Genomic DNA, 23,715 nt, shown 5'->3' on the forward strand with positions numbered 1-23,715 from the left:
TAATAAAATTAATAAACTACAAAATGCAACTATACAAAATACATCGGACTGTAACTGTAGAAGAAAAAATAAATGTCCCCTACAAGGCTCATGTAAAATTAAAAATGTTATCTATAGCTGCACAGTATCAAAAACTCCAAATATACAAGAACCTATCAACAGCCATAACTCAACTACCGAATTAAATAATAACACCAACTTAAATCAATCTACCGATCAATTATTAACCAACCCACCACATTATAATCCAACAATAAACCTAACGGAAAATAATCATAATAATCAAGAGGTAATATATATTGGTTCCACATCTGGCCCAATAAAACATAGAATTTCAACGCACAAACATTCTTTTAAAAATAACTCTCTATCAAACCAAACTACTCTATCCAACTATATTTGGCAACTAAAAAATAGCAATATTTCTTTCAACTTAAAATGGCAAATAATTGAGACTTGCAAATCATATAAACCAGGAGATAAATTTTGTACATTATGTACAAAAGAAACCATAAAAATTTTAAAATATGAAGATATAAAAAGCACAACCAAACTAGTAAATTCAAGACACGAGCTTCTATCGTGTAATCATAAACGTTGGTTTAAATTTAATAAATATAAACCACCTTAAATCATTAAAAATTACTCATTAGTAAAAATTGATTTTTTTTTTTTTTTTTTTTTTTTTAATAAATTAAGTTAAACCAATTACCGCCCTTAGACTCGTAAATCAAATAATAAATAAAGCCATGACAATTATCTCCCCTTAAAAACTTGCAAAAAAAAAAAAAAAAAAAAAAAAAACTCTCTCTCTATAGATATTAACTGTAGCGTCTCTAAATCAAAATACGCTAACGGAAACAATTTACTGCACGAGCGTCGCCCTTTTAAAATTCATCATTCAATAAAATAAAAAGCTATAGCAAACATCTAAATGACTACTTTAAATACAGTTCCTGATTTCAAAAAAAGAAAAACCAAAAGGTAATTATATATCTATATATTTTTAAATCAAATTTATTATGTAAATTCAAAAATATATATATTTTTTCTACTCATTTCTATCTCTAACCTATACCAATTTCCTTATTAATTTTCTTATAAATTTTATATCCAAACCTTTTACTTCAATTTTTCAGATTCATCTGCCTTACTTTTAATGCTAGGTTTATTTTTGGTGTCTTTTCAATTCAATAGAAATCCTCCTAAATTTGCTGATGAGGAGACCGTGCTTACCAAAAAAACTATGTATAATTATTCTACGTGACTTCATGTATACCACAAATAAAAAGCACGGATTTCCGAAACGATCGTACAGATAATTGACTTTGTTGTTGTTCCTTCTTATGAAACTGATTTTTAATTTAATTAAATTTTGATTTTTAAATTTTAAAAATTTTAAAACTTTTAAATTATAAATCACATTACTTAATATTGAATTAGCTCTAGGACATTTAACTATCGAGCTTATTATATATCTAAATTACAACGAGCATTTCCTGTATTTTAATTAAACTAGTAATTTCACTATTACATTAAAATACACTTAGCTCTTTAGACTATTATTCTAATCTCCTTTAAATTATATATATATATATATATATATATATATATATATATATATATATATATATATATATATATATATAAAACGATAATAAATAAATAAATATAAAATATATTTATAAATAAATATTAATAAATATTTTATACCTACAGACACTAGTGCGTCATACAATCATCAGTATAAGAAGTTATAATTACTACTGGTTGGGAGAATCAAACCCAGTAACAAAATCACCCTTGCCTTTGCTGGTTAGCACTCTACCTTCAATTCAGGCTACCTGAAATTTACACAGAAATTGAGGGAAATTAAGTATCTATAAATGTGGTTGAGCACATTTTCTTAATTCCTTGAAGAGAGCTCAATTTTATTTTCTTAAATAGGCTTATAATGAGAATATTTTTTTATAAATATTAACAATTATTTTTATACCTATGGATACTAACATGCGTGTCTGTATATATTAGTGATGGGATGATTTTCAATATTTTTTAGCGATTCTGATACAATTCCAGATTCTGATTTTTTTTAATCTTAAAATATTTAACAATAGAGTTTTTTTTTTCTTTAAATTTTTGTATTACCATAAAAACATGTAATATGTTCCTATATTTTCTCAAACATAAAAATTCACTTGTAGGGATGATATATAATTTTAGTTTTACTGGTATAAATGCTTATAATTTTTATCAGCAGTAGAAAATTCAACTTTTAACACCCCCCCAGCCCGCATCCCCCCAAAAAAATGATTGAAAGAATTGTTTTAGCACCGGAAAATAGGCACAAATTTTTCAGATACCGACATAGATATCCCAAAAGTTCCGATTTCCGATTCATTGTCCCAACACCAGAAAATTATGCTGAGACATATATTTCCTAATCCCAAATAACTAGTTATCCGCCCCTACATCATTTTTCTTTGTATAATCTATATAATTATAAAACTCAAATGACCTTGTAACGGGTGTTGTAACCCAACATCCGGTTTACGACTTCCGGTTGTGCATGCGTACATAAACAAATAATCAACGCGACAATAAAACATATTGTTTTACTGTGTATGTTTTCAACATCTCATTTTTTTTTTGTGTTTAAATTATCCAAATAAACAATTGTTAATACTTTCTGCATTTTTTTTTTACATCGTTAATTTCCGTATTACGTTTAAGTTATTTTAACGCAATTTTCTTACAAATAAATCTACTTTAACCCATTGACAACCATAAAAGCATTTTACAACGATGGTTTACCCACCGCCTTCATTTTTTTTTATAATTTATTCTCCATTTTTTAATATACCTTTCTTAAAAAACATTCATACATTTTTTCTACACTAGCAACATAAATAAATAACCCCGAAAATATGTTTTTTTTTTAATTTGCGTTACAAATAAATAATCAACGCGACAATAAAATGTATTTTTTTACTGTGTACGTTTTCAGCGTCCCAATTGTTTTTGTTTTTTTTTGCGTTAAAATTAAAAGATATATCAAAATTTGAATTTCACTTTAAGTATTATGATATCTGTTCAGTGCACATTTACCTATAAGTATGGCAAACCACTTATAATTCAATGGCTGTAAGTTTTTTTTTTCAAAAATAAACAATTATAAACAGAACGACTCATAGAAATCTGTCTATATTCTTTTTTCATTTCAATATACTTTCATAAAAATGTTTCTGTTCTGTCACAAACACTATTTTTTTTATGTCACAAATGTCACGCTCATACATTAATTCCATAGCTAATATAATATACTGACCAAACGGGTCACGGCTAGTCTAGTATTGTATAATATTGAAATTGAATCGAAATGTTGAATTTTTATTTGTATAATATTGTATAATATTTGTATAATATTGTGAATATCGAAAACAGTGTTTGTTCAGACTTGTTTTTACTCTAGAAAATGGCATAGATCATGATTTTTAGTACAGATTAAATTGTTTAGGAATAATGCTGAACAAAAGATTTTACAGTAAATAATTAACTACCATAAACTCATGAATTACTCATGAGTTTTCTGAATACCCTATCATTTAAGAATCCAAAATATAAATTAAAACAAGTGAGGCATGCATAGGCATACACAGAAAATTTTGGACAAATATAGTAAAATAGTCCCAAAAATGAAGTGTTTTTATTAGCACTAAAAGAGCCCCTGGGGCACACCCAAGAGTTATTGTGAAGTATAGACAAACAAAATTATATAGAAATCAGTTAGTTACAACTTTCCAGAAAGTTTTATAAAAATCCAAGGCATCCATTTTTTTTTTTTTTTTAATAAGCACAAAAGTGTAAATTTTAGCCATTTTAACCCGAAGGGCACCTCTAGGGGTGGGGGACCGGAGTTTTCCCGGAAAATCCGTTCTGCTACTTTTTTACTCATATCATGTTTAATGTTTGTGCAAAATTTAACAAAAATTCCAAAGCGTAGTTATTAAGAAAAGTGCAGACAGGCGAACAGATGAACGGACAAGGGTGAATTTACAGGTGCACCCTCCTTTTGTCGGGGAATCAAAAAACATAAACTTTGAATAAATTGTTGCTGAGGAAAAAATTACTGTTTTATAACGTGTTCTTTTTTATATTTAATAATAAACTAGATGTTCCCGTGATCCTGTTTGGGTTACAGTCTCTACCACTATTTATTCTACTTTGATTTTACTTAAACGTTTATTGCTAATGAGGTAGCATTCATCAAGGTTAATGTCACCCATTAATAAGGGTTTATGAGACGGATAAATTCCCAGTTAAATGATGAAGAATATTATTAGAAGATTGAATATTATGAATGGAATTAAAAATATTTGATTACTTATGCAGACGGTTAAAGTTGCATATTTGTTGATATTGGATTGGAAAATAACCATGTTATAGCCTACGGGAAAGCAGTCCTGTGGTAATGTTTCATAATTCAAGAGAAATTTTATCGTTGACTTAAAAATGGGGAGGGGGGTTGCAAACTAGAAACTTGTTGTTTCAAGGAAAGCCGGCTCAACCTGTCCAGGATGAATCCTGCACTAGGGCTGTACTATAGGTAATAACCTATCCTATTTGCTGTCTATTAAAATGCATTAAATAAAGTATTTAAGAAAACCAAGATCTTTTTTTATTATTTTTTTCTTAAAAGTCCATTGTTGTCACTTTTTCCCATCTTTTCCTTGGTCAACTGAATCTTCTATCTCAACTGCTCTACAAGTAATGTTATGGAGGGGCGTTCTTATTCCCTTCTTCCTTTTATCTGTCGATCCCATCGAAGTGCTAAACAAATAAAACAAATATTTGAACTCACTGTTTTTGTTTTTTTTGTTTTTTTTGAGAGACACTTTTATTTCCTGTGTGAGCTTTCCCTTTTACATAACCAATTTTTACAGAGTTTTCACCGGTTAGTGGAAATTTGTTGTCTTCTGCTGTCATTTCCTGCTGTTCATGCCGTCACCTCTTTTCCCCTCCACTCTCTCTGCATCTTCTGGCGCTGCTGCTGCTATCTCCACGTGACGTCACCAGTCATGCTACCTCCTACTCCTCCTCTCTCTATTTCACTGCAGTGACTGCTGTCTACGAAACACATCATCGCGTATTATGGTACATATATCTATTAACCCAAGCAATCTCATCTGTTTTTATGGTTCACAAAAAAATTAGAATAAAATATCCTATAATTATTAAAGCATATCAGATTTAGATACATGTCTGTTTTACATACTAGCATGTGTTGAACAGCTTTTAAAACTTGATTTTCAGACTAACTTATCATTAGGCCAGATCTTTATTCATTTCAAGTCTATTTTTATCACTTTCTCCCATGTTTTCTTTAACCTTTCCTTGTCAACTAACCTTGCTACCTCAACTGTTCCACATCTACTTATCCAAGACTTCACATCTATTCTCTCAATGTAATCTAACCAACGAAGTCTCCTTTTCTGAACACATCTTACCTATATACTAATCCAGATTTCATTTTCCTCTGAGTTTATCAGATTTAAGTTTTTCTGTAAGACTTGCATTACATATTCATTGTATCATTCTTGTATCATTTCTTTCCATGCAACGCATTGTCAACCTCCACTGACCAACGACACTTCCATACGTCACACCGCACATAAATGTCTAGTGGACTCATTCTTTGTTTAACAGTGGTAACACAAGTGTGGCAGTATAGATCAAAGAATGAAAACTCTGACTTCCCGTATCTATGACTAATTATGAAAAAAAATATTGAGCAGGACTAAATATTAAAAGCGATTGAAAATTGACTTTTTTGGTAGTTGTTTCAATTAAAACATAAGTGAAATATGGCAGTTAAAGGAAAACCATTTAATATATTTGTTTAAAAAAAAAGTAGATATCATTCACAAAAATTACGGAAAATTAGCAATTAGAATTTTAATAATAAATAAAATAGATATATAGATATCAGAGAGATAATGCCCCTTTTCTAATGTTCACCCCTTAAACTTCTGAAGCCCTTCCCCCTGATTCAGAAGCACGCTGGGTCCAGTGAAAGACAGTCAAAGATCTGAGAATGAGGCAGACAGAAGTTGCTATTGCCAGACTACAAAACTGAGCCAAGCATCGAATATGGAGAGAGGGGACTATATGATGTAGCATGAAAAATTTTGTAGAATTCAATAATGATGCAAACGACTGCATGAAAACGTGTGAAACTGTTGTATGATCACAGGCTTCAGAGATAATTCATTTTAATTGACACTTATTCTTGAGTGGCCTTTAATCTTGATAAATGGTGAAATGCCATCTAGAAGACATGTTGACAACAATAGCTGACAGAGAGGGTTGGAGGGAACAAGTCAAGAGAATCTGAAATTCTTGACTTTATTGGGAAAAACAAACGGCATTTCACCACTTATCAAGGCTAAAAGCCACTCAAGAATATGTCAATTAAAATGAATTATCATTTTGCACATCTTTGAAGCCTGTGGTTATAGTCTCATTCTTTGTTTTCAATACCATTCCCAAATAGAATTCTTAAATTAATGTATAATATTTGCCTAATGTAATATTTACCTAAAGTACCTAATGACTTATATGCCAACAAATGTCAAATAAATTTGCATCTTTTTGTTTCCAGGTCGTTTGGAGTTCATTCTTGGTGGCTGGTGCATGAATGATGAGGCCACCACACATTACAGCGCCATTATAGACCAACATACTTTGGGTTTTGATATGCTCTCTTCAACTTTTGGTGAATGTGCACGACCTAGGGTGGCTTGGCAGATTGATCCTTTCGGTCATTCAAAGGAAATGGCATCCTTGTTTGCACAGGTTGTATATTTTTTCCCTCATTTGAAAACTTTCTTTTTTATCTTGCTTGCAAATTTTTTGATGGAGAAACTTAATTCTTATCTGGATTGTATTTCAGGTGTGCCTTTAATCTTTATAAAATTATCAGTGCTTCTATATTATAACGAAAAAGTAATGAATTTTAAGTGAAATAAATGGTATCTACATAATTATCAGGTCTCAAAAAGTAACATATCCAAAAATTACGAAAAATGATAAGATAGAAAAATAATTATTAATGAAAAAAGAAATTTGTGAAATGAAATGAAATCACTGTTATGCTTACTAAAAAAAAAAAAAAGAGATAAGTTGACAGGGGAGATAATCAAGTTCTGTTGCTTACGTCACGTAATGAACGTAATTCAAAATGTCAGACAAATTTTATTCCTCATCTAAACTTTATTGGAACCTATTTTTCATCAATAATTATTTTTCTACTTTGCCGTTTTTCGTAAATTTTTGGATCTGTTACTATTTGCGACATCACAATTGTGTGAGTGCATTTGTTTTACTTGAAATTCAATATTTTTTTGTTATTATAATCTAGAAGCATCAAATTATCTCCTGAAAAAAATGATTAATAAATATTAAGTGTTTCCTAAATAATTAACTTTTGTATATTTTAGAACAGTTTGTATGTCATATGTGTTAAAAAATGTGAAAGATTATTACCCTAAGGCATACCCATAATATTAGCAATTGTTGAAGCGAAAATTTCTTAAATTATGAAAAATTATGTAATGGGTGTTGATCGTAGTACATCTTGATGAAAACATGCTCCTATTTATAGATGATGTCAAAATAGTAGCTTGTACAAACGAAATTGACAATCTATAGCCTTCAATGTGTCTGGAAATGGTCCGTTGAATGGTCCATTAGACCTTAATGTTGATAAATGCTGGTATATTGCAATGAGTACTCCTTTTGACTTTGCTCTTACTTTCAGTGATGACTCTGCTCTGCTTAAGTATGTGAATAAGACAAAAATCTTAGCCTTCTGATTGATTCTTCCTTCAAGCCATCTAAACATTGAATTCAGGTTGCTAACAAAACAAGGAGTATCCTATTTCTCATACAATGTACTTTTTGCAAACTCATTCTTGAAATATTTCTCCTTCTTTGTCTCTCTACGTTAGACCACTGTTATAGTATGGTCTCCACACCTCTTCTCCATATCTAATGCATGATATTCAGCATCTGGAGAGAGTTCAAAGACTGGTTGCTCAAATGATGCAGGGTTTATCGAAGATGCATTATAAAAGGCGATTCAAAAAGCATCAACCTTTTCTCAATGATCATGCATTGATCTTATTTTGGCCTACAATCTCTTCTATGGACTTTATGATATACCTCCGAACTCAGGGCATATTATTTACTCCTACACCAGAAAGAGGTCTACGCAGACACTACAAGAAACTATTCCATTGCCAATTTTGATTGGATCAAAAGAGGAATGCTTTTTCAATCAGAATCTTGGAATAGACTTCTAAGTGATGTAATAAATGTGGCAAACAACTAAATTCAAAATGAATTTGAACAGATGTTGGGCTATTGTATCCTCTTCCATGTACATTTCTACCACCTTATGTGGCAATCGAAGCATAATTTATTTAATTAATTGGAATCGTTATCGAGATGAGTAATTTGTATTATTTATTCATTTATTTATTGCGGAATATTATCCTCATATTCGATATATTTTTTTCACAACGTTTCGGCCAATTATTCTTCAGTTAACTGCGATGGGATAGGAATGCTGACTGCATTCTCAGCAATTACTGCCTTCCATAGTTGTTGTCATCTCACCACGTTTTGGACGGCTTTGGGTAGGATTGAAACTGCTATCTTCTGACCATGCTCACCTGGAACCATAGAGATTCAATGTCTCTCTCCACTGCTCCATGGGCCCTGAACATGGTGAGACGACAACAACTATCGAAGGCAGTAATTGCTGAGTATGCAGTTAGGAGATTCAGCATTCCTATCCCGTCACGGTTAACCACCTGAAGAAGGCCAGAGGAACAGTTGGCCGAAACATTGTGAAACAAGAACTAAAAGATAAGGAAAATAAATAAATAGATAAATGAAGCATAATTGTTTTTTTGTTCTGTTTTTTTTGCCAACTAAATTGAATTGAATAAGACAAAATTTTAAAATATTGATCCAAACTGAACAGATTAATTTGATTAAATTGAATTTTTTTTGTTTGTTTGTTTTATAACACTGACTAATTTAGGATGAAAATGAATGACTAAACAGATGTAGCTTTTATTTATTAAGCTATCTCGGTCAATGTAATGGGGAAAAATTTGACTACTTTATATAGACCCCTGACACTGCCTGAGTGTAAAAATGTTACAAGATTTTGTTTAATTGTATTCCGTTCTCCTGTTTATCATAGTACTACAACTGCACAATAAATTAAATTCTAGCATTTTAAAATTCATTAAAAAAAAAAAAATTATTCTCACTTTTATAGGATTTCATCTACATATAAGTGTTCGTTAATGGGCCGGAAGATCAGATACTCTGTAATCATAGCAACGACTTTAAAAATGGTACTTGGTGTTTCCTTGCTATACACTCACAATTATAAGAGGAGGATCAAGGGCAAGTTGAATAATCATAGACATGGAGTAATGGGCCCCTCTACACCTCGGTGTAGCAGTTAATGAAAAGAGAACCTTTGGGTTGCCTTCAACTATGATCGGCCACTTGATCTTCATAAACGCCCTCCATAATTTTGAAGTTATGACTAAAAAAAAAAATGTAACCATTTTACTTATTTTCAGATGGGATTTGATGGCTTATTCTTTGGTCGTGCTGATTATCAAGATATTTCTAAACGAAAACAAACTAAAGAATTAGAAATGGTTTGGAAGGCTAATCAGAATCTGGGTCAGTATTTGAAAAAAAATTTTTTAAATCTTTTTTAATTTTTTAAAATGTTTTTTTAAAATCTCTTTTTATATACATATTTTCTATTTCTACTTTTGTTTATCTTCATAATGTGGCAAACAATCCTTTTTTTATGTTTAGGAATTTTTGAGATGAAGATTGATAATTTGTATCACTTGGATTACTATTCTCATCAATATTTTGGTCGTAGATAAAAGTGCTCAGTAATAAGCAATCCTCTGGAAGCTAACGGTTCAATCCTCAGTACAAACGATACTAAAAATACAATTATAACTTAAGATTTCTACTTGGTCATGGCTGACAGAACAAGAGCAAGCTACCACCATAGATTAAATATTTATTTATTTTTTTTTTTATAGTTTCATAAACTGATATGACATTCACTCTGAATTGATCAAGATTCCTCCAAAGGACAAAGTTTCTAGGGAATATTAAATATTTACATACTATTTCCAGTTGCATGAAGAATTTTAAAACAATCTGCTTTAATTAATTATTTAATCATCAAGCAATACTTTAATGATTAAATTTAATGTTCCAAATCCTATTCATATCAAATGCCATTGTTTGTTCTTGCTGCAATTCATTCTTCCTACAACAAGCTCTTCTCTTGAGGCGTTGTTGCTGTTTCGATAATCATACCAAAGACCTTAAAAATGGTACTTGGTGTCTCCTTGCTATGCACTCAGCATTACAAGAGAAGGATCAAGGGCAAGTTAAGTAATCATAAACATGGAGTTTCGGTCATGCTTTTCATCATCATCTAGATGATTTTATCCACAAAGCTATTGAAAATCAGAGGTTCCATCGACCAAAATGTGAAAATAATACTGTAGATCAGAACGGTAGTCTGAATAATCCAAATAATATGAATCACCCTGTGTAATTTTTATATTTTCTTCTTGATTGATAAAAACGTTTTTCTTGCATCTTTTGCCAGATTAATCTTTTTTATAATTTTTTGCCTTTTTTTTTTTTTGCCTTTAGGTGCTTCTTCCGATTTATTCTCTGGTATTCTTCTCCATGGTTATGACCCTCCACCTGGATTTTGTTTCGATGAACTCTGTGGTGATGCACCAATTATGGTATGTTCTTTAGTTGTTCTATGCACTTGCACAATATCCCACTTTCTTTAGAACTACAAAAGCTTATATGAAACACAATAGTAAAAATATATATATATATATATATATATATATATATATATATAAAATAAAAGTCAAGGTTCCAGAGTTATGATTAAAAAAAAAAAGAAAGAATATGGGAATGGATTCTCTGATTCAAGACAAAAATGAAAGTAAAGAAAAAGACTTTGGCAAACAAATGCGAAGTAATACAAGATAACTAAGTTAGAAATTCAAATACAAATATTTTCATTAATACAGAAAAGAAATATAAAGGAAAAGATCTAAATTCATTTGGTTTAATACATCTAACCAATAAGCAAAAAATACATTTAACAGTTAAATAGACAATATTAGTTTGTGAGTGAAAAAGAGAAGGGGTCAAGTTAAAGTATACCGATAACTAATTTAGAAGGTAATCCACATAAGATTTAAATAGCTCAAAATGTAATAAGGATTCTTTCTGCATAAAAATTACTGAGTCTTGCTCATTTTACCATAAAATGAGCAAGACTCAGTAAGCGAATTAAGTGTGAGTCTGGTAAGTATTGAGTGTCGGTTGAGTTCTTGATCATAGAGTTTTCACATTTTATCAATGAGAATTTGTAGGTTCTGGAGTCATTTTGATAATTCAACTATTTCTCATTCACAAAGAAAAAGTCAGAATATTCATTTGAATATTCTGACTTTTTTATCTGATCACTTTTGTTACCTTGAACATCCATTTTTTACGGCACCTTTTGCCCAATCTTTTACATAAAAGATAACGGCTTTTTCTTTTTTTCTCTCATGTTTTTCTTTCTATTCATAGTTGTCGTCCGCCTAACGTTTAGTAAAAAAATTTAGAACCATGTCTAAGTTTTCATCTTTGGGAACTTATAATGACTGTCAGTCAATTCTGGTGAAAAGTTCAAATGTATGTAGAGCTAAGATTGCTGAGTGTGTGAGTGTGTAGGATAACAAAATCAGTACTATATGATTGGCAAGACATGAGGGGGAGGGGCATGAAATAATGTGTATCTTTTTCTGGCTTGAAATTTTATCAGCTTCCCACTCACAAACTGAAATAAGGAAATGCATAAACGTACCCATGAGCTTCATTAGTATTTTGTCTGATAAAATTTAAATTCAAATGCATCACAGTAATGTGCCCAGATTGGCAAATACGGGAATAAAATCCATAAATCTGAAAAAAATGATTGAGGATTGTTAAAAATGTAAATTTATTGTTTAATGAGCAGGCCGCCTGGCATTGCCTGGTCATAAAATATATTTAAATATATTTTAATTCATGCAAATTTCATATTTATTATTATAGAGCCAATGCTCTATTGATTATTATATTGTACCCAATGTATAGTAATCATTTTAAAAGTTAAAATAAAATATGACTTGTGTGCTATCATCTAGAATCAAACCAAAACATATAGCTTGCCAATATTATTCATTACCATGTGATCTAAGTCCATGCACATATAAAAACTTGAGCAAAATAATATTGATAAAGGTATAAATGTATATAGCGCATGTGTAGAAGTAACATTTTTAGTTAACTTACGCCGGCCATATTTCAACTTTTTTTAAATTTTGACCCTTTAATAGCTATTTCTACTGGCTAAAATCCAAATCTAATTTGTTCCACAAGTCCAAATTCCCTATATATCAATTTTCAAATCTGGAGATGACAGAAGTAGCACATATAAAGAAATTATTAAAAAAAAATCTAGTTTTTCATGGGTCTGGGTCTTAATCTTATTTGTACATATACAAACAAAATTATTGATTTGATTATATTTTGAGTAAAAATGGTTGCCTGGGGTGGTTGGGAGCTCCTTGAAAACATTATTTTGATACTTACTGAAAAAGTGAACTTTGATTTTTTTTTTCTTTCTTAGGAACATAAATTAACTTTATCAGTTTTTGAGAAAAGTTATCGGCTATCAAGAAAATTAATTCATATCTTCTAAACAAAATTCATGTTGATTATTTCAGTTACCTGTTTTTTTTTTTATTCTTTCATTCATTTCTAGTGTGTGAGGGGAGGGGGCAAACTATTTACTAGCCAGCCAATGCCAGGTAACTCAGTTCACTCATATATATATATATATATATATATACAACGTTTTATGTTTTATATATATATATATATATATATATATATATATATATATAACTACTTCATTTATTCACATAAATTTAATATACGAAAGTATAGATTTATGCGTAAACTTTAAGTATTTACTTCAAAAGTGCTCAATACGTAGGTAGAGTTAGTTAGTAATTTATAAAATATATATGGCGATTAAGCTACACTGAATATTCTGCGTTTCATCCAACTATAGGATTCGTCAGGCTTATGTGCGAATTCTGTCGTTGCTTCTTGTTTTTATATATGTTGAGGATTTCTAGTTGGCCAATCAGCTTTCTAATATCCACCGCGCCCCTTCCTATCAGCCAATGGGCATGCATTTTATCAAACAAAGGATCTGTTTTAGAGCTAGGTTAGTGGTTTTAGGTGGCCGTTCTCCTTTTTTTTTTTTTTTTTTTTTTATACATATAAATATACCTATGTGTACATAATAATGCACATATATATACATATATACATACATGTATATATATATATATGTGTGTGTGTGATCGTTTATGTATATTCATGTTTATTTAATTTATTTATTTGTTTGTTTTCTATTGTTATTGTTAGTTTTAAAGCTATTTTGTATCGCTATCCTAGAGTAAGTTTTATTTTGTGAACACAGTTGTTTGCTATTTTCCGCCTACAGTTTAATAGATTTTGAGGTTCTTTAAAGTACAGGATAGAAAATTTTTTATGGAGGCATAATTTACATGGGTCGTCTAAATGTCTGCATGTATAAAAACAACACTAGCAAATAAATACTGGGAACTCAAAGAAAGCAGACATTCGCCGGTAGTCGAATGGAAAATAATGAGACAAGCTACCACATGCAGACATTTAGACGACCCATGTAAATTATGCCTCCATGAAAAATTTTCTATCCTGTACTTTAAAGAACCTCAAAATCTATTAAACTGTAGGCGGGAAATAGCAAACAACTGTGTTCACAAAATAAAACTTACTCTAGGATAGCGATACAAAATAGCGTTAAAACTAACAATAACAATAGAAAACAAACAAATAAATAAATTAAATAAACATGAATATACATAAACGATCACACACATATATGTATATATATATATATATATATATATATATATATATATATATGTATATATATATATGTATGTATATATGTATATATATGTGCATTATTATGTACACATAGGTATATTTATATGTATAAAAAAAAAAAAAAAAAGGAGAACGGCCACCTAAAACCACTAACCTAGCTCTAAAACAGATCCTTTGTTTGATAAAATGCATGCCCATTGGCTGATAGGAAGGGACGCGGTGGATACTAGAAAGCTGATTGGCCAACTAGAAATCCTCAACATATATAAAAACAAGAAGCAACGACAGAATTCGCGCATAAGCCTGACGAATCCTATAGTTGGATGAAACACAGAATATTCAGTGTAGCTTAATCGCCATATATATTTTAGAAATTACTATATATATATATATATATGTATATGTATATGTATGTATGTATATATATATATATATATATATATATATATATATATATATATATATATATATAAAGGGCGAATGAACTCTTTTTCTGGGTAAACGGCCAACTAGCACCGTGTATATTTGTGTGTGTGTATATGTGTATTGGGGTAGAGAGGGCTCCCGTAAGCCGTGGTGAAGGCAACCTTTCTAGGAGAAGCAAATCTCTGATTTAAAAAACCATAAAGCGGAAGACCAGTACCCGCATTAAGCTGGCCTGCAGTTTAATTTGTTGCTGGCTATCTTGCTCTTGCTTGTTGCTGGATCTCAACATTTTGAACCGAGAGAGAGACTTAGCTGTCATACAAAGCTAAGACTCTGTAACATCATATTTGTATAGATACTCCCTCAGACATTTGGGCTCATGGATTTTAAATGTCTGAGGGAGTGGCATTCGTCTGACAAGACGTTGCAATCATCATATATATATATGTATGTATATATATATATATATATATATACCTCACCCTTTTTTTTAACCAAGTAAGATCTGTGACTTACTTGTAGTTTCATTAAATACTTTTATATACAAAATCCGATCCTGCATTTTGCTAATTCCTGCCCTCTGATGAGAAGGAGAGTATTTCTTCGAAACTCCGCGGATTAAGGACTATCCACTTATCTTGTGCTTCCTTTTTTAAAATTAAATATGTTTTTAACTCTTTTTCAAGATGTCTTTTAACATGTTTTATTAATCATTTGTTCATATATATATATATATATATATATATATATATATATATATATATATATATATATATATATATATATATATATAAGTCCATATTTGTATGTTATAGAAAGCAATATACTAACAGAAAATTCAAATAAGTTTCAATAAAGGTTAAATTTTCAATGTAAAGACACTATTGGCATTTTCCTTTGATTCAGTCTGGGAGTCACTGCGGAAAGTGGGACAATCATCGGTTAGGTCCATAAAATAACTGAAATATTAAAACTGCAATTCAATTTTCTAAAAATGAAATTCAATTTTCTAAAATAGATTTTCATAAAACAAAACTAAAATTAAACAATGAATATCTCTGAAGATATTTTTATTGTATCAAAATGTTAAATAATTAAAACAAATTCATTTGCATTTTTTTTTTTTTTGTTTTACAATTTCTTGATCTTGCATCGCAAATATTTTTAACTTTTCAAGTCAAAAGTTGTAGAAATAACTATGTTTGAAATTATTTCCGACCTGTATATCTCCATATAAGAAATGCCAGGTGAATATCTCTAGTTATTTCTAAAAGTTAAAATAAATATTCTGAACATAATTCGTGCTACTTTGTATTTATCAAAATAAATTTTTATGATTTTTTTTTCTTTGGTAGCTTGATGACAATAGTAAAATTATTTAATTAGATTTATCTGAAGAAATTGCAAAACCACAACTAGACGATGAGGATAATAGTCTGTAATGAATAAATGGATAAATGAAGCATAATTGTTTTGTTTTTTTTGCCAACTAAATTGTATTGAATAAGACAAAATTTTAAAATATTGATCAAAACTGAACAGATTAATTTGATTGAATTGAATTTTTTTTATTTGTTTGTTTTATAACACTGACTAATTTAGGATGAAAATGAATGACTAAACAGATGTAGCTTTTATTTATTAAGCTATCTCGGTCAATGTAATGGGGAAAAATTTGGCTACTTTATATATACTCCTGACACTGCCTAAGTGTAAAAATGTTACAAAATTTTGTTTAATTGTATTCCGCTCTCCTGTTTATCATAGTACTACAACTGCACAATAAATTAAATTCTAGCATTTTAAAACAAATCCATTTACATTTTTTTTCTTTACAATTTCTTGATCTTGCATTGCAAATATTTTTAACTTTTCAAGTCAAAAGTTGTAGAAATAACTATGTTTGAAATTATTTCCGACCAGTATATCTCCATATAAGAAATGCCAGGTGAATCTCACTAGTTATTTCTAAAAGTTAAAATAAATATTCTGCAGCAAAATTCATGCAACTTTATATTTATCAAAATAAATTTTTATGATTTTTTTTCTTTGGTAGCTTGACAAATAGTAAAATTATTTAATTAGATTTGCCTGAAGAAATTTTTATGCTTTATCTTTTCAGGACAACAAAAGACTTCAAGAATACAATGTGGACAACAGAATTGGCCCTTTCTTGACTTGGGTGAAGGAACAGGTTTGTTAGCAGATTTAATCTAAACTCATACAATCTTTTATTTAAAACGGTTACTACTGTCGACTAAGTAGAACAGTTGAGGTAGTAGGTTCAGTTGGCAGAGGAAAGCCAAGAAAAATGTGGAAGATGGTGAGAAGGATTAATTTGAGATAAGGAGTGATCAACTAAGATTTAGCCAGAGATAGGTTAGTTTGGAAGGCTGTTTCTGAAAGCTGTCCAACATATGCCAGCATATAAAACGATTGTTAAACCAAACATGATGGTCGTAGGTTGATAGATGATAGCCAGCTTGCTTGCAAGTCTAAGACAATGGTGACTAATGAGAATTTGTAATGGCCACAGAAATAAAACAGGATCTATTTTACGATACAATATACAAAAAGATGTTTTCGCATCCAAACCAAAAACTCCTAGCTTTCTTTCTTCCTTTTTTTCTTTCCCTCTCTCTCAAGCAAGATGCGAATAGATGCACGTATATGACACTGTTCCACAAAAAACATATTTCTTTTGTAGACAAACGTTTACAATAAAATAAGCAATTAACGGGCCAACTTCATTACATTAATTATTCCTACTTCCTTGAAGTAGTAGTCAAAAATATTACAAACTCCAATGTGGAGAAATTATATGGATGAGTGATACTTTTGAAGCTCAAGGGGAGCAGGTGAGGTGTTTGTACTAAATTTAACCTAAATAAAAAAAAAAAACAAATACAGAAATCTTTATAGTATACACACCTGTGACAGAATGAAAATGTCATTCCAAAAATCATATAAATTGATCAAGTAGATTTTTTTTTTCTCATAAAGAAAATTGTTTTCAAGTAATTTTTAAATAATCAACGGAAAATCATAACAGGACTGATTTTGCAAATTTTAATTATTGTGGAGTTATCTGCCCCTTTTTTCAAGATGGCGACGTGAAACAGTCCCTTTTTGCTTGCTCATAAAATTTGATCTTAAAAACTACTGGATCAATTTACATGATTTTTGGAATATGACATCTTAATTTTGTGATGGATACATACATCATGAAGATTTTGCTGTGTTTTTGTTAGGTTGAATTTTGGACAAGAACTGCAAGTGACAGTGTAATTTTAAGGATGAGTTGAGAGATGATAACCAATTTATGTGCAGGAAGTGTAAATGGAGACTGATGAGAACTCAAATGTCGAGAGAGTATATAGAGGCTCATGGTATCATTGGTGCACAAACAGGTGCTAGTGCGATTTAAGAGTTAATAGTGGAGAATAGAGTAAATTCAGAGAATCTATGCCAGCATTAACCAGTGCATTGCCAACTGAGGGAGGAGTCTTCACCCTGTGCGCCAAGCTAATAAAACTTCTCAACAACCTCCAATAATTTTGCCATATCTGAGTTCTCATCGATCGCCATTGCTTTACACTTCTTGCACACAAACTGGCTCCCCATCTCTCCACCTACCAGTAATTTCAATGCACTTGTATACCCAATTCTTACAAGTACCACAAAATATTGAATTGCACCAGACTCCCTTTCCACAAACTGAATAAGGGAACTTTCCGCTTTTTGGGAGCTTTCCAACACTACAATCAATAATCATCACTTTGGATTTGATGATCCCATTTCTCTCACCATTCCTCTTACTCCTCCCCCCCCCACCATCTAAATCATTCATGCACAAACATTCAAAGTTTTATCAATTTTTGTATCATATACAATTTATACGGATGAAATTATTGATGTCACGTTTCGGAATTTGAGATGAAGATTGATAATTTTCATTATTTGGATTATCTGGATAACTATTCTCATCTTGATTTTCAAAACGTTTCAGCCAATGTAAGTATAGATTTTCTTAAGGTGCACCTTTTCCGACTTTGGAATTTCAAACCAAACCATTTGAATTAATCTACAAAAGTAGATTGTTCTCATTCAGTCAGCCATGATACAGTAGAAGTGTTAATTATTTTTTTATTTTTAGTTGTAGTTATGGTCGGACCCTCAATCTCCAGAAGACTGTCACTTAGAACTGATTGCTAATCAATGCCTTTATTCATTGTACCATGTTCAAATATCCATATACTAGAAGGTTTTTAGAGTTAAACAAATGAGATCATTTTTTGGTTACATCAGAGAATCAATCTTTTTTTAATGTTTAAGTCTTAAATCAACCAGGGAAAGTTGTAGAAATTTGTATTTCCATTTGTGTAAACCTTATCAAACTCCTGAAATTTAAATGGTTGAATGCTTTTAAGCAGATGATTTTGCAATTTCAGTTTTCCACTTTATTCATATAAAAACTTCTTCTTCTTTTAGTCCGTTAAATTGAAGACAAACCACCTTTTGGTGACGATGGGTTCTGACTTCCAATACAGCAATGCTGGTACCTGGTTTAAGAACTTGGACAAATTGATATATCATATCAATAAAAAAGTAAGTTTCAACACTTTGATGCCATATTGAAAATATTTGTGTAGATATTTGATATATTTTATATGGAAACCAAAGGAATACCCATTTCAGGACGGGTAAAATTAATTCCCTGAACAGGACAGTTTTAAACTATTTTATATGTCCCTTAGAAAGATTAAGAATATTGTGATACTAAGTCTTATTTTAATTGTGTTTAAAATCTATTACATGATTTTGGTTCTAGTAAAATTTTTTAATTTAATGCTTGAGTTTAAGAAATTTAAATTTAGTGAATCTTGTCTAATCGGTATCTAATCAAATTCAGTGTAATCGGTATCTAATCAAATTCAGTGTAAATCTGAAACATTTGAATTTTTAAATGGGAGGTCATATTATCCCCCTCTCCTTAAACAACTTAAAAAAAACCTGAGATATAGAAAATATTTATTAATGTCAAATACTTACTGAAAATATTTTTAAAAATTGAACTTAACGAAATTTTCTATGAAAGGCTTCCACCCCCTTTTTTACTTTAATTGTATAAAAATAAACTTTAAATCACTTTACTCCCACATTATGCCTTTTAAAATTCATAATGATCGGTTTATTAGTTTAGCAGTGAATAATGGATTAATTAGTTCAGGAGTGTATCCTGTCTATAGAAATGTATATGCACAAACCTAATTTTATATAATATGCACAGACCTAATTTTATATAATATACACTAGCTGTACCTAAATAGCGTTGCCAGTCAGTTTTTGTACTTTCACTTTTTATTTATTTATTTATTTATTTATTTTTTACGCCATTTTGTTTTGTTTATTCACCAAATTATTTTTTTAAATAGAATTTTGGAGGTTAAATTTAATTATTACAACATCGTATGGTCATTAAATTATTAGTTGGACTCTATTGTTATCAAATTACAATTTTAATAAGTTACTGTTTTTTTTATTCACTATTTATAAAATTATCAGATATAAAAAGCTTCCAAAATTTTGAATTTTTTATTACATAATGATGTGATAAAAATTTTAAAGCCAATTGAAATAGCTTTCTATTTGGTAGTTTAAATACTTTCAAATTTCGTAGGGTCACATATTCATTCTATTTTTTTCTTGTTAGTTTCTTTTTTGTTTTGTGTGTGCGTTTTTTTAATTGCTGCTTTGTTTATAAAAAAAATGAAATGCATTCAGGTGGGTCTAATTTTATAATTAAATTTTTAAAATGATTTTTAAAATTTTATTTTATCCTACTGATTTATTGATTTCACTTTCTTGTAAAACAAATTGTCTATTTTACAGATTAACTTTGTAAAATATAAAAACCTGCTTGCAAAAAATTATTTATAAAAGATAATTTACTTCAAATAATTTTCTGTTTCTTGAAAAAACATGTCGGCCATTTTAATTACTTTGTGAAATTTTATTTTTTCTGATTATACATTTGTTATTTCTTGTGTATCATTAAAACTAAATTAATTTAATTCCCAGCCTATGCCCGCTAGGGACAGCTAATATATATATATATATATATATATATATATATATATATATATATATATATATATATATATATATATACATATATATATATATATACATACATACATATATATATATATATATATATATACATACATACATATATATATATATATATATATATACATACATACATATATATATATACATACATATATATATATATATATATATATACATACATATATATATATATATATATATATATATATACATACATATATATATATATATATATATATATATATATATATATATATATACATACATGCATATATATATATATATATATATATATAATCATTAACTATAATAATTATTAAATACCTACAGACACTAGTGTTTCATCCTTTTGGGAATCATCAGTGCAGGGTGTCACGATTAACATCGGTTGATGGATCTGAACCAGGCAACGAAGCCATCTCTGACTCCATTAGCAAGGACCAAATCCATTCGGCCACCGTTAACCGCAAGAAATATTGTTGAAATTTAAACATTTATTTTTTAAATGTTTTTAATGTCAGTCACAGTGATCTAATCATTATATGATGATCTACGCATGCGAGCTAAATTGATCAACTTTATTTCAACTGTAAAGTGCTCAACGATAAGAAACGAGTTTTGTAGAGTTTCTTATATGAAGCTCTGACTGTCGTTTGGGTGATCGGGTTTCGATCCTGGCTTGAGGTAGTTGCTTGTCTAGCTGGACTGATGAGCTGTGAAACAGCAAAACAGTACTATATGTGGATGAGTATATATATATATATATATATATATATATATATATATATATATATATATATATATATATATATATTATATCACACTAAGAGTTGGTTTATTACTGAACATTTCTCTTTGTATTTAGATGTGTTTTTTTTACTTTCTGATGATACATATCATTTTGAAGGAAATATTTAATAAAAAAAAACAATAGGGTTGGTTAAAAACTAGAGTGGAATGAATAAATAAAAAAAAATAATTGTAACTCTTACTGTTTTCTGAACTTAGTGAAATTTTCATAAATAGCTTTCACCCTTTTTGACAAGAAGTTATGTTTTAAAATTCATAATGATCGGTTTATTAGTTTATCAGTGCTCTTATTAATTCACCTACCCACCCACCCTCTTTAAACTACTCCAAAAAAATTAAAATTTAGAAAATATTTTTTTGATGTTTCGTACTTTTTGTTAGAATTTCAAAAGAATTGCTTGGATTAAAATTTTTTTTTTTTTTCATTATTTTATCGATTATATACTAAATCTGGCCAGAACTTTATTGATCAGATAAAAAAAAAAATAAAATAAAAACTAGAGTGGAATAAATAAATTTAAAAAAAACAAGAGACAAACCTGTATTTTAAAATTCATAATGATCGGTTTATTAATTTAGCGGTCCTAATATTAGTCCACCTCCTCCTACCCCCCCCCTTTAAACTACTCCAAAGAAACTGAAATTTAGAAAATAATGTCTGATACTTTAAAATTTCACAAAAGTTACTTAATGATAAAAAGAATTTCAATCTATTTCATTGATTATATACTAAATCCGGCCAGAACTCTTTTGATTGGATAAAAACTGGTGGAATAAATGAATTAAAAAAAATTTTCTGTTTTAGCAAGCCAATGGCAGCAACGTGAACTTATTATACTCAACACCTTCATGTTACCTGTACAGCGTTAATAAAGCTAATATCACATGGTCTACAAAAAAAGATGACTTCTTCCCATATGCTGACAATCAATACAGTTTTTGGACCGGATACTTCACGAGCCGGCCAAGCCTAAAACAGTATGTCCGGGTTTCTAGTAACTTTTTTCAGGTATGTAAATAGTTTTTCTGTTTTTGTTACATTTTTTCTTTTTTTGCATTATCTGATCTTGTGTTGAACAGCAGAGGAAGTGAGGGGACCTGATTCTAATGTGAAACATAATCAACAGAAATTTATATCTACCTTTCAAGAAAATTTTCACCCCAGCGCCAGTTTTGTGGTATCTGTGGGACCCAGCAAAAGATGTACCACAAGTACTTTGCATCTCATTAAAACATGGCAATATTGTTCATCAGTGATTCTGCTCCCTGAAACAGCCTACCAGTGGTAGTGACGATGTCTTTCATATTCAGGATTAAAAATCGCCTTAGACAAAACATTCAGATAATATACAGACGTATACAACTGTCCTTTTACATCACGTGTTACACTTTGCTATTTTTTTGCCAATAAATTTGATATGATTATTAAATTCTTACATAGTATGTGGGGTAGTTGCTCCAGTTGACCTGTTATCATCATTTTTTTTTTTTATTTCAGTTCAACCCTAAAAAAAAAAAGAAAATCTGCCACAGTGTATTTGCATTATTAATACAATACCTGCATATGAATCAAATTCTAGAGTGTAAGGATGCAAATCAGACAATACTGTTACCAGTTCAGGCTGTCTGAAGCTACTGGCTTTCTGACTTAAAATGTACCAAACATTGATGTTATTGTGTTTTTTTCCTTTCCCTTTATAAAACTCAATCATGTTCTGCAAAGTCAATAAAAGAAGAAAAACAAACAGCAATTTTTCTCTACAAAACAAACAAATCAAATACCATGAACAAACATTTGAAGGTAAAATGTCTTCAAAACATATAACTCTTTGCTTCGCAGTTTTCCCAAGCTTTAGCAAAGTAAATTTGGAAAGAAATATTTTTATGCTTCAAATTCTTTATATCTTCAAACGGGTAAAATCCCTTCAAAACGTATTGAGGTTATATGAGAAAATAAAGCTGTGTACGAATTACAAATGTTTCTTTTCTATGTCTTATGTTATACATTAGTACATTAGGAGTTATTTTGAGTTAAAAGTTTATTTACTATACCCATCTGAACTAGAGAAAATCATGATTAAAATATGGATGTCTCGTGTAAATAGCTAATGAAGAATATGAAATATGGCCGCCGCTCAGTAGATGTTCAGTAGACCGACAAGTGATCAAAAAGTCAGATCGAGCATACCGGAAAACGAAATGAGACCAAATTGA

At 29.7% G+C, this 23,715-nt stretch overlaps 1 protein-coding gene across 1 annotated transcript in view; it reads left to right on the plus strand.

Annotated features, from left to right (window-relative positions):
* The window catches only part of LOC145292983 (lysosomal alpha-mannosidase-like), an 87,100-nt gene that overhangs the window by 19,629 nt on the left and 43,756 nt on the right, over positions 1-23,715 (plus strand). Inside the window, exons 4-9 of the mRNA XM_080139225.1 lie at positions 6,662-6,855; positions 9,666-9,771; positions 10,780-10,877; positions 16,679-16,750; positions 19,048-19,164; positions 22,307-22,510. Coding sequence (XP_079995351.1) covers positions 6,662-6,855; positions 9,666-9,771; positions 10,780-10,877; positions 16,679-16,750; positions 19,048-19,164; positions 22,307-22,510 — 791 coding nt within the window. The remainder of the gene's footprint in view (positions 1-6,661; positions 6,856-9,665; positions 9,772-10,779; positions 10,878-16,678; positions 16,751-19,047; positions 19,165-22,306; positions 22,511-23,715) is intronic.

The sequence above is a fragment of the Euprymna scolopes genome, chromosome 14 (genome assembly GCF_053919585.1).
Source record: "Euprymna scolopes isolate OS-2025 chromosome 14, ASM5391958v1, whole genome shotgun sequence".
Lineage (NCBI taxonomy): Eukaryota > Metazoa > Mollusca > Cephalopoda > Sepiida > Sepiolidae > Euprymna > Euprymna scolopes.